Source organism: Telmatherina bonti (assembly GCF_933228915.1).
Source record: "Telmatherina bonti genome assembly, chromosome: 13".
In the NCBI taxonomy this organism is placed as follows: domain Eukaryota; kingdom Metazoa; phylum Chordata; class Actinopteri; order Atheriniformes; family Telmatherinidae; genus Telmatherina; species Telmatherina bonti.
Genome location: NC_136611.1, coordinates 27,358,420 through 27,371,307, shown reverse-complemented (window position 1 = coordinate 27,371,307; position 12,888 = coordinate 27,358,420). Strand labels below are relative to the sequence as shown.

Sequence of the window (12,888 nt, the reverse complement as noted above, 5' to 3'; positions counted from 1 at the left end):
ACTCATGCTGATGATGAGGTTGCCCTGATGTGTGACGTACACAAGGCAATAGGTTTCACTCTGGAGGCTCTGGATGTAAAACAGCAATGCTTACACTGGTACGAGAAGGTCAGATTGGGTAGTTATGTAAACAGAGTAAACACAGGTACAGGGAGTGTGTCTGGGATAACTTTCCTGCAAAACCGCATGTGAACATTTGGTGAATCCAGCTCATGAGAATGAACAGCTACAGGGTGCTCAAACACCCCACAAAAAGATCTATGTGGTTGTTAAAGCTCTATGGGAGAGATGTAGAGCTCGGCTGATATGGGTTAGGGAAACACATGGTATATATAGCACAAACATCAGTGGCCCTGCAGGTGGAGATCCTCATTTGGTGACCTCACTAACCAATGGATGGGATGGGTCGTCGCTGAGGGGGGGTGCTGATGTGAACCGGCCTCCTCCCTGAATGGTCCAGACGATCAGGGCTTCCATGAGATGGTGAGTTTCCAATGATCTTGAAAGTAAAATAAAACAAAACAAGAAGACAAATAAGATATTAGGATTATAAACTTCCTGTGAAGTGAAGTAAAAATGTAAAACTATTTAAAAGAATCCCACAATCCTGTTGAGACAACTGAAAAACCATAAGAGCAAATGAATTGACTTCCATTTGTCCTTAGGAAGGCAAATTAATATAAAACAAAACAGTAAAACAAATAAATAAATAAAATCAGAACGACATCTTCAAAACCATCAAAACAAATGAGTTAAATAAACCCTCAACACAACAGCATGGATTCGGGTCAGATGTTTAGCTAAAGACCATTTGTTTGGTTCGTTTTGTTCTGTGCATGTCAGCAACTCTGTGGAAATGGAAGAAAAACGCTGGCACAACAGAGACAGACATGATGAATGGAGAATACAGAGACAGACTGGGCAAAAGGAAGAAAAGTAAAAGTAGAGAACGAGTGTGACTGGAAATGAATAAAGACATAGCTGGATGAGCAAAGGCATGATAGCTTCAGCCCAGGGCTCTTATCCTTACAACAATCACAAGAGATGAGAAAGTTAGGATGAAAGAGATCATTTTTATGCTGAAACAAAGAGACAAGCAGGAGATGATGTGTATGGACTGAAGACCTGAATGAATCCCTACGGCTGGCAAAAGTCTCGGTTCGGCCTTTTCTTTATTGTATGTAAAGTAAAGAAGGGCAAGAGATGCTGACATAGAGCTCCAAGCACATGGAAGAGCACGATGGCTGCAGCTCTGGTGAGTGACACATGAAAAGCAACAGAATAAGGTGGCAGCTGGCAGAGAGAGGGCACAGGCAAAGAAAAGACAGAAGCAGCATGTCCCCATGCACTGCAAAGAGACTTTCCTTTAAATGGAGCCTTTCCCCTCTAAGACATGAGAAATCAAAACTTTGTTAAATGGCCTTTAGGTATTTGAAAAGTTTACTACAAAATCCACCTAGCATACTGAATACAAGCAAAGTAATTCACATAAAACAAGAAATTAAAATAAGACCAACTATGAACATGACATCTTCAAAAAAACGAGGGAAAAAAAGGCTAAATGAAAGGAAGAGGGTTTTTATTACAAAAAAAAAAAGTAGGGAAAAAAATAGACATCAAGAAAATAGAATGGCTGCAGCTTGCTGATGGAAAATACAGCAGAAAGTCTGAATCACACACCAGCGGCTGGTCCCGGTTGAGCCTGGACAAAGACTGGGCCCTAGCCTCCCTGTGGGGGCTGTAATAGACCCTGTCCAGCTTGTTCAGCCTGCCTTCGCTCAGGGCTCCATCCCTGGAGTAGTTTCGTGGCCCAACCTCCCGACCAGGCCCAAAGTGCTCCCTGTTCCTAAAGTCACCCGTGTGTACCGACTTGGCTGCAGGCAGTGGGGCATCGGCGAACTCCTCCTCCACGCTGCACTGGCGAGTCAGAGTTCTTTTACGGCCCATTGCCAGCGCCCGCCTTTCTACCGGGCCCTCACAATGGATGATACGCACAGGCCCCCGCATGGGGCTCCCATGAGCATAGTATCCTCGATGACTCCGTCCTAAAGAGCCTTCTTCCTCACTGCCACAATCTAAACCACTGTCAGGGCTCTTTGTGTTCTGCCGATTGGGTCGCCCAAAGTTGCGGTCGTCTGTGTTGTAGCCAAGGCGGCTGTCAGTGAAGCGAGGTGAGGATCGCTGGCGTTGGAGGCGGGAACTTTTGTTGGGAGTTAGATGGTTTCGCATGTGATTGTCCTGGGGGTACATCCTCCGCTGTGTGTGTGGTGTTCCTGGCCTCCCACCATCTTCAAAGCACAGGCGTTGGCCCATACTGTCCACACTGTCCGACTCTTCCTCCGCCACTTCCGGGATGCTGTGGAGACGCTTGCTGCGGAGCGACCTTTGCTTCACCACCTCTCTCTGGAGATCCCAGCAGTCTCTCTCCTCAGCTAAGTCCTGACGCTTGTAATACGCCTACGTCATAATCAGGAGGTAATGTTCCACAATTTCATAGTTCATTGAAAGTCAGTTCAATTCGCAAGGTTCAGTTTAGATTTTTGTGAGGGTGTGCGAAACGTTTTCGAAGGTTTTAGAACAGGCGGGAAACAACACAGTATGTGAATAGAACAAATGGGGGAAAAAAGACAAAATAAAGACAGAATTAGTTATTTGTGGCAATGTAGAAAGACATGCAGTCTCATTCCGTGAAGAGGAAATGGCATGCTCTGAACAGGAATCTGTAGGGGCTCAAAGAAGCAGTGATTTCTTACAAACGGGACACAAATATGACCACTTGAAACTGAAAACGTTCAAACTTAGAAGTGAATGGCTTAAGCTGCACATAGTACTAACAATGAAGACATCAATGCAGATGAAACAAAAGAAAAAATCTTTTAAAAGCCAGAAATGAAGAACATGAAGACTTTTACAAGAGTTAGAATTGGCAACTGACATATAATTATATATACATATATATATATATATATATATATATATATATATATATATATATATTATAGGATAATATAAAATCCTTCCAACGGCTCACATTTTATATATATATATATATATATATATATATATATATATATATATATATATATATATATATATATATATATATATATTATAGGATAATATAAAATCCTTCCAACGGCTCACATTAAACAACAATAGGAACAAATCTGACTTTTCATCTGTATCTCTTCTTTAATATCTGTAGTTATTTCCTTAATATTGAATTCTGTAATCATAACAGAACTACACATTGCTTGAACAGTCAAATAAAGAGGATGGAAATGTGCACAAATGGTTTACAAATACATGGTGATGACAAGGAGATGCAGTATTGGTGTAATACAATCAGTACACCAATGGAAATCCTTCATGAACAAATAATTATAATTTTTACTGTACAAGAACAAGATATCCTGCCCAAACTTCCCGGGATGTTCGTCTGGTTTCCCATTAAACAATAAATCTTATGTTTGTATTAGGTTGTCTTTGCATCCAAACAACCCCACAGACTAACTAAATGAAGACAGGATCACATGCCAACAATGTTAACACACAAATTAACATTAAAACATGACAAACATAAACAAAAGTGAATATTTCCATTTAAGTACTCACTTAAATGAGATTCCCATATGCACTTGATATGCCATGACCCTTTGATACAGTACAGCATAATAATTGTACTTTAATGTCATTTTCTAACATTTCACTGGAAGACTTGCATCACTACTCTGGTACAGTATCGTCTGCACCGAAATGCAAAGAAACCAAAAAAGACATGAGCTTTTTATTTTCAGCATTATACTCTCACATGCATTTTAGACAGCTACGTGTACACAGCCATTCCTGTGAGCTCAGACTGAAATGAATACAGCAGCACAGGAGGGGAGGGTGAAAAGCAGACCGGGCTGGAACAAGCCATGGGGATTTAGCCAGGCAAAGCCATGGACTAGCCTGATTGTGGAGCATGTGAGCGACACCTCTGATGGTGGCATCTTCATTCCTCCCTAAATCTCTGTTTCTCCTCACTTTCATATATTTGCCACCTGATCGAAACAGGCCAAAGATGTGCAGGTAAGCATGTACCTTCAGAGTGCTGTGTGAGTTGATACTCCGCCTGCGACCCTCCTCTAACTGCATTTCAGAATAGAGGTCTTCCTCATCTTCCTCCATGATGTCAGACAGGTCAGAGCCCCGGCTGGATTCTGTGTGGTACTCCTCACTGTGGCTGTAGTGGTGATGATGGTGCTATGCGAAACAACAGAATGTTAAAAATAAGGTTTCATTAGCTTTAATACTCAGTTATACCAGGAGTGTCCAAAGTCCTGGAGGTTTACAGTAAATCTGAGTCAGGTGTTTTTTTTTGAGGAGGGAAAATCGACAACCGGCAGGATTGTGGACACTGCAGGATCTGCGCTGGACCTCCCTGATTTATATAAAATGAGTTGGTTTATCTATAAAAGCTCCTGTTTTCAAACAGGCAAAGGAAGGGTCGTATTTTTTTAATACAAATTTATCCCAATTTTCCTATTTATTAAAAAAAAAAAAAACATTGTGGCACAATATGGCAAAAATATGTGAATCTATTTCTTCTGTATCTGTGTATCTGGGTTGAAGTTGAAACGTCATCTATTTAAAACATACAAGGAAATCAAAAGCAAGTGTTTTCACCCTTGAAACAACAAATGCACACAAAATAAAAATTTCTTTAAAGTACCTGTCTCCCTAACTCTGAACCTCTGAGGAATTCATCCACTGAGGCTCCTCGCCTTCTGGCATGAGGAGAGTCGTAGCCGTCCTCCTCCTCATCAGAGTTGAGTGGATGCAAGGCGTTACCTCGCTCACTAAATATATTCCTTTTTTCAACCTGCCAAGAAAAGTGTTAGACTTTCAGGCTGGAGCAGACAGATGGATGATAAAAAAAAGAACGAAACTATTTTTAGCTTCAATTCAGAAATGTAGCACATGCAGAGATCGTGATCAGTAATCGAACCCTCACGCACCCGGTTACCCTCAGCAAATGCTCTCTGGGCAGCTTCCCTAGCCATGGCCTTGGCAATGGTGTTGGGGATGGGGACTCCCTGAGGCTGCGGCAGAATCCTCTGAGGAGAGGGTGATCGGCGTGGAGGGAAGTGTGGTGGCTCCAGGTTGGATCCGTGCATGGGAGGCAGTGGAGAGGGAGACCGTTCCCATGGTTGGGCTGGTCGTAGCCCCACCTCATGCTCTTTGGTTTCTGGCTCTCTGGCACTTATTAATGGTTTTGACTTGGGGATGGAGTGGCGCTGAAAATGAGGCTGAGGATGAGGTGGAGGGTGACCGATGGGCTGCGAGTGTGGTTGTGCGTGGGGTAGCGTGTGTGGCTGGTCTCGAGGCAGAGGCTGCACCTGGGGCTGAGGATGATTTGGGGGATATGTTGATGGATATGGAGGATGGGTTTGAGAATGTACTGGATGGGGCTGCGGCACTGGGTGGGGCATGGAATGGGCAGGTGCGGTGGCTCTGTGGGAAAGACGAGGTGAGCCCAAGAGATTGTGCGGGATAATGGCCGCAGGTGAGTCCTGGGACTCTCCCTGGGTTGATAAAGTCCTTACAATGACTTCCCTGGCCTCCAGACCCTGAATCCTGTTTAACTCCACGGTCACATAGTCTGCTGTGGGGTACAAGACCTCTGCTATCTGCATTCCCAAAAAGACCAAAGAGTGTTTTATTAAAATGTAACATGGAGTTAACACAATTAGTCAGTGTAAAGTTCTGCTTCTATATAAACAGGAGGATGTTTGCATTGTTTGGAGCTCTCATGTGGCATCTTGACTGTATGAAATATCTGTTAGGACTCACCAAACGTAAACCTAAAGCAAACCAGGCTTTGTTTGGGTTTCATAGCTTCTTCTCATCATTGAAAGTTTTACACCTGATAGGGTGATTTAAAATGCATGCATTGCTTTGCCTATTCATGTCACATGGGAGGAACTGAGGACAGTTGTAAGAGTAGCACTACCTTTTTTATTGACACTGCTCTATATAGCTGTTTATTTGTATGTGCTTATCTGTCGAGCCTGGATATCACCATTTTATCATTCCTCCAGGAGATGGCAATACAGTCCTACTTACTAAACCAAGCACTGGGGACGGCAAATACACCCGTTCCCATAAGTTCTGTATCACAAGCCTCCAAAAAAATAGAAAAATAAAAAAATAGTTACCTTTTGTCCCTTCGTGCATACAGCATAGCCAATTACACTGGCCCCATTGGAGGTTCCTGAAGGTGTCAGAGGCGGCGGCTTCCATTTGACCTGCAGCACCCCAGGAGTCTGACTGCACTGGACCTGTACCTCCTGGGGAGGTAGAGGTGGCCCTGAGGAGCACAGTACAAACACTAAAAAAGGAGAAAAGCAGGACAGCTGAACAGTCTTAAGCTTTCCTACCCATTTGATAATGCTAACCTTTGTTCTTTGGACCTCTGTTACTCAATAATAGATAAGAACATTAGCATAAAATAAGTTTTTTTTCTTCTCTATAACAAAACTTCTTACATTTTAAGGGTACTTTAAACAACACAATAAAAAAGCATCAATTTTATTTATGAGATTGAAGAATTTAGTGGGATGATTTTGTTGTATTTATTTTCATGTATTTATTCTCATGCATTCATCTATATTCATTCTGGGGGCGGGTGTTACATTGGCTGAAAATGCCAAGTTTGCCAACATAAGCCCATCAGTGTTTCCACAGCAGTATTCTGTTGCCAGATTCCTGCTGACAATTTCCCATGAAGCATCAGAAAAACACAATTTGATATTTACACAGTCTGTCAGTGCTGCCTGCGTACCAAACAACATGCCCATCTGTGCAGTATTGCTGCTCACCTGGAGTCACACAGTGAGCAGATGCAGTCAGCAGTCGTGTTCCATGCAGCAATGTGCAGCTGTGTTTGAGAATCTACATAAACACATTTTAGTCGCTTTTCTACTCTGCCTGTCAGCGGCAGACAGCACAGTGTTGGTGGCTGCATGGAAAGTTAATTTCCTCTTGTCATGTTCAAACTACACCTGTCAGAAACAACAACTCTGAAAATAGATGTCTGTGTTGACATTATTTTCATCATAGAAATGACATTCAATTTGGAAAAAAATGGCATACTCTGCCAGACGTCCACTTAGAGAATTGGTGATGACACTGTGGGCCTAAAATGAACTAAAATCTAAGGACTAATGAAGTGACATTTTTGATGAACGCATGCAGAGTACGAAAGCCTAATATAGTGATCATGACAGAGTCTTCCTTATTGACAACAGCTGTCTGCCACACCATACTGAGACTATTCCAGGCACCTCTAATTAACATGTCCAATAGATCATTAAATGAACTCTCAGCATGTAGTGCATCAGGTGCCAATAGAAAATGTCAGATAAAACTTCAAGCCTCATTGTCTTTGTCCTCTGCTCTCTTAGTTTTTTGTTTTCACTATTTTACTTCATAATCTGTGTATTATCTGTGTTTATTTTTCTACCTCAAAAGTGTTATTTACATCTCACATTAAAAGAAAATGAAGTTAAATATTCCGAATCACGTTGTTACTAAAATTCCAATTATGGCATCAATGTACGTCACAAAAAAAACAAACAAACAATATTTACTCTTATTAAGACTTTAAAGACTCTGCTGTGATGAAACGGTCAGGTGGTGAAACTGTTGTTAACAAAAAGCCTCACTGGAGAACAACTTGTGTAGATCTAAACTGTCAGTGTAGTCTTTCCTATTTCCTTCCCAGCTATGAAAAATGAACAAACAGGAGCTTAAAAGAAAGTCAATGCCAGCCCTAAAGTCAATGCAGGCTACATATGGGACTAAATAAATGCAAATGTCAGTCTTTGGTGAACAACTTTTTACTGAGCTAAAAATTTACAGGCCTACAGATAAGTCACCAATATTTTTGGTAAACCTACAATCTACTAAAATAGCAAGACTATGAATTAAAAGGTCATGCCTCAAAGAGCTTTAAGTAATAGGGCTGTAATTTAATAGCACAGAAAGACCAACCAAGTTGCTGCTGACAGTGCCATCCTTACAGTTATGATAGGACTGCTGAAATGATCCCAAGAGGTCTACCTGCAACTATAAACCCCAATATTGTGTAAAAGAAACTCCCTGCTTTGCTTTGGTTTACAGAATTTGGCTCTGAGCCATAGTGAGTCATTTCTTTTCAAGACTGACCTGCAGGTTGAGTGCAGAACTCCACAGAGATTTCCCTCTTCTCCCTTTGATCCATTGGAAGCTGCCAAGGCACCTGATGTGGCTGTGCAACAACCTTCACCTTGTAAACTGTCATTGGCTTTAGGTTGAAAAACTTGTACATATAGCCCCCAGCCTTGACCATGTCATACTCGGCACCGTTGAGGAAGATAGTGTGACTGTAGTTGCTGTTGCTTGGCATCCAAGAGAGCTCTGCAGAGCTCTGCGTGATGCTGTCCACTCGCAGATAGTAAGGTGCCACCACCACATCCTTTCCCACAAGAAGAGTGCACCGGAGTTCATCCGACAGACCCCGGTCCGTGATGCTCTGCACTGAGATGCGGTATGTGTTTGTGGCCAGATTGAGCTTTTCAATAAGAGACTTTGTCCTGCCCCCGTAGGGGACACTCATGCGAACCTCTTTATCTACCAATACATTATAGCCACTGACGGAGCCCCAGCCTGGAGGGACCACAGGCGGATCCCAGCCAATGATAACACTCTTGGCCAGTTGTTTGATCAGGTTAATGCGGCGAGGATAAGGCACAATGTCTTCACCGACCTCGTCAATGTTGACATCCAGTGTTCCAGTCCCATTGCTTGAAGAACCCAAGATATCCATGCCCAAGCTACTGGTGCTTAGACAGTCTAGTTTACTCTCAGACAGTAGGCTGCTTATGCCCGTTCCTGTGCCAGCCAAAAGTCGCTGAGACCCCAGGCTACTGTGGTTGAGGTAGCCAGGTTCTTTTGCCACTGTGTCCCTGTGTTGGGCAGAGGGTGTCTCCTTATCTTGGATAAAATCCACAAAATTGGATGGGACAAGTCCCCGCTGTCCATCCAGCAACTCTCCTGAGACAAAAAAGAAATATTAGGCAATGTTGGGACTGAATAAAAAAAAACAATTAGACAGTTTATAAATAGCCAAACCTTCATAAAAGCCATCTTCGTCCATTGTTCCGTAGACGTAGAGGTACTTCCCTGCCACCAGGGGGAGCTCTGCCTCTGGATGCTCATTTGGCCCATCATAAGGATTGTAGCTGTATTAATATATATAAAAAAGATATGAATGGCCAATTCAGCACAAATGAACTCAATTCTGTATGTGTACAGTTTCTGTGGTTGGTTGATATCAATGAGAAAAACACCATATATAATGACAAATTATCACATTTAAGCAGCAACAAAATAATTTTTTTTTTCTTTTTCCAGATTAAAAGCATGAGAGCGATGAGGTTGTGTTGTTTGGAAGCTTGAGTTATCTTTCATTTAAGTATACAATATGGATATTTTTTTATGTTGATAATTTTTTTTCAGTGACAGAAATAATGAATAATCTATCCTATCAGTTATGGCGCTAAATAAAAAATCTGCATGAATAATCTTAGTTTTAAAGTTTTAAGCAGACAACTAAATTTAGAGCAGAAATTTAAAACACCATTTGTAGTCACATGCTTTTTGTGCGTGTTTAGTGGGCACACAATCCCGTTAACAGAGACACTACTATGAAAGCTGATTTATGAAGACTCACACTACTTTTTTAAACAGTGAAAACTTTTGCTTCTCTAAAAGCAGATTCATTTGGAACAGCAGGTAAATCAGTGTGTCTTATTTACATACCTATACCGAGCAACACACAGACGAACCTTTCCTGTGAACCGTGGTTTAGACCTGGTAGTTGAGCTGAGCTCTTTTTCCATCTGGAAAAAAATAAATCCACAAATGCATATTTTTATTTTAAACATTTATCTTATACTAGACAACTAAAAGCTTGGCAAATTTAAAATACGCTGAAGAAAAAAGCTTCAATATTTTTGCAAAAAATGATAACTGTATAGATATAAGGTGAAAATGCACCAAAATACAGCTGTGCTCAGTCATGACTGAATATATATATTTCAATATTTAACCTTGTGGGCATTATGTTTATTTGCATCAATCCAAACCATCATAAGTAACAGCAGGAAGCCACTTGGATCCCTGCTGTGTGAACATGCTCTCATTCAGCAGCGAAACATTACATGGATTAATACGAGTCAACAATCAAAGACTGTAAAGGTAAGATTAAAGAAAGATTTTAACTGTACAAAAGGGTGTAGCAAAATATCTGAATTATTGGGGTGCTATAAAATATTGCCAGGTTCTGCATAACTTTCACGAGAATAAATATGGAACAGACTGGACTTTTGATGGTAGAAACATCCAACAGCATTGCAAAAACTGCACAGGATCCAAGTGAACACTAACAGGTACCTCAGAGAGGAAAGCCCTTGCTGGGCTGCTGGCTCGACTGCGACTGAAGAACGTTGGCTTGACAGAGAGGAGTTCCGGCTTGTCTCCACTGATCTGAAGTGGCCGAATGAACTCAGATATCAAAGATCTGCTTGTTGGAGCCTCATTACCTGCAGAACAAAGATAACATCTCACATATAATCCTCAAAACACACCGCAAAATAACATAACATAATACAATTTTGTGTATCAAACTTTGCAGGTGTAACTGCTGGAAATCATTTGAGCTAATTGATGCCATTATAGATGCACCTCTAACAGAGGACCCAGAATTTTACAACAACTTTTTGTTGAACGTGTATCATTCATGTATTCATCTAACATATTCTTCATTTTTTAGCCACTTGTAACAAAACAGTTTAGACAACCAGAATGACCCATGCATGCTAATGTAACTAGCAAATCATTAAGAGAACAAACCAGGGGTCGTTTCCCACTGTGAATGATTATTTAATTAATACTGTTAACTGCTGCTCATGTCAATAAGCATTTCAAACCTCATTTTTCACAAGTGATTTTTCAAACATCGCTGTGAAAAAACACTTGTGCTTGGTGGTTACTTTATATGACCTTTAGGATAAACTGCAGAAACAACACTCTTTTAAGCACCAATGAGGTCCATACCTTTCCCTATGGGGGCAGCCAATCCATTAAGAAGCTGTGACAAGGATTTATTTGGAGAGCCAGGGGATTCACAAACAGTTAAGGGTTCAGTGCTAAGAATATCAAACTTCCCAGCCTGGAGCCGGAACTTCTCCAGCTCTTTTGACAGGAGGTTGAACTGCTCACTCTGACTCCGGCATTTCTCCTCCAGCTCTCGGACTTTGGCCTAATAATGGTGAGCCACACGGGGCATTGGGAGCGGAGAAACATAAACAGATAGGTAGAGAAGTAAAGAGAAAGACAAGAGGAGAGAGAAAACGACAGACACAAATCAGCACTTCTCAATATGAAGTTGTGCATACAGAACAAAAATATTCCCCACACATTCAGAAGATATATTTAGTATGTTGTACATCCACTGCTTAGACTAGGGATACACCGATACCACATTGTTTCATTCTGAGCACAAGTACTTAGATTTGTGTACTTGCAAATGCCAATCGTTGATATGAGTACTAATAAATCCCATTACAGCTCACTAGCAAGGAGTGCCGTCCAGAATGTCAAATGCCCCGACTGCGTTATTAATTGTATGACATATCAAACAGGTCTGCAGCCGTCCTCTAAATGTAAGCTTAAAAACTATCAGGATCTTCATAAATAAGAAGGAGAAACGTTTTTTTTTGTTGGATTGTGTTCACTGCTGTGACAAAGCACCTACATGTCCAAAATCAGTTTCTCTCGCTGAAAATATGGAAAATCCTGATTTTATATAAGGCACAAGTAATAACTTTGTTGTTCATACATTAATGCATTAAAACAGTTAATGCATTAATTTCACAGATTGATTTCCTTGCATTAACGTGTTTATTTTGACAGCCCAAGTTTTCCCCATTGGCATCTGGTTCTCCAGTATTGGAACACTAATATGAATACTGAGTACAGACAGGACCGGTGCATCCCGAGTTCACACACAGACAAAAAGAACTTGAGAGGACTCGTAACACAGATCAGTCATTACAGAGGAAAAACTTCCTGAAATGACTTCCATTTTTGACTGACGGTACATCATACAAATCACATGCACCACTACAGTACAGCAATGCTGTTCATCAAGAAAAAACAAAGAAATAAAAAAAACAAAACAACAAAAACTCCCCAAAAAACTCAAGTCTCAAGGCAGTTTGAATGCACAAACTGTCAAAGATGATGAGGTTTTTCATATTGTAGTACCACCATGCAATGACCAAAGCTGACAATAATAGAAACCTACAAATTATCAATGTTTCTGTGTTAAAATCCCAGCATATCTTTAAAGATTTGAATCAGTATGCTGCTGATGGTAACATACCTCAATGTTATTATAGACATATGTTGCAGTGTTTATTGTAATTCTACTCTACATACTTTTTTCACCCTAGTGCAGTAAATACTCATTTAAGCATGAAAAGTCTGCAGCTGACAGCAGTCCCCACCAAATGCTCTGTCCACCTGTGTGCTGAGTCATGCCCAGCAAAGAAACAGTGCATTTTCACAAGATATTTTTAGGTGTGGTCTTTCCATGTGATACTAACAATAAGAAAATATTAGAGAATGGCTTTTATATACTTGGGGAACAGGAAAAGTCAATCCATGAACCAACACTGACAAATTGAACACAACTGTTTGGGCAGGTATAGTGGAAATTCAGGGTGCTAGATCACATTTTCTCAAGATGAATGATTTAATCCATCAGCAATCACTTCTCAACAGCCTGAACCAAAG

At 41.0% G+C, this 12,888-nt stretch overlaps 1 protein-coding gene across 1 annotated transcript in view; it reads right to left on the bottom strand.

Annotated features, from left to right (window-relative positions):
- rimbp2b (RIMS binding protein 2b) overlaps positions 1 to 12,888 on the bottom strand; it is a gene marked incomplete at both ends in the record, with an annotated part of 81,375 nt that overhangs the window by 9,190 nt on the left and 59,297 nt on the right. Inside the window, 11 exons of the mRNA XM_079251354.1 lie at positions 391 to 499; positions 1,681 to 2,457; positions 4,087 to 4,248; positions 4,718 to 4,867; positions 5,004 to 5,675; positions 6,204 to 6,355; positions 8,215 to 9,081; positions 9,160 to 9,269; positions 9,850 to 9,929; positions 10,483 to 10,631; positions 11,146 to 11,350. Of these exons, the coding sequence (XP_079107480.1) occupies positions 391 to 499; positions 1,681 to 2,457; positions 4,087 to 4,248; positions 4,718 to 4,867; positions 5,004 to 5,675; positions 6,204 to 6,355; positions 8,215 to 9,081; positions 9,160 to 9,269; positions 9,850 to 9,929; positions 10,483 to 10,631; positions 11,146 to 11,350 (3,433 nt within the window). The remainder of the gene's footprint in view (positions 1 to 390; positions 500 to 1,680; positions 2,458 to 4,086; positions 4,249 to 4,717; positions 4,868 to 5,003; positions 5,676 to 6,203; positions 6,356 to 8,214; positions 9,082 to 9,159; positions 9,270 to 9,849; positions 9,930 to 10,482; positions 10,632 to 11,145; positions 11,351 to 12,888) is intronic.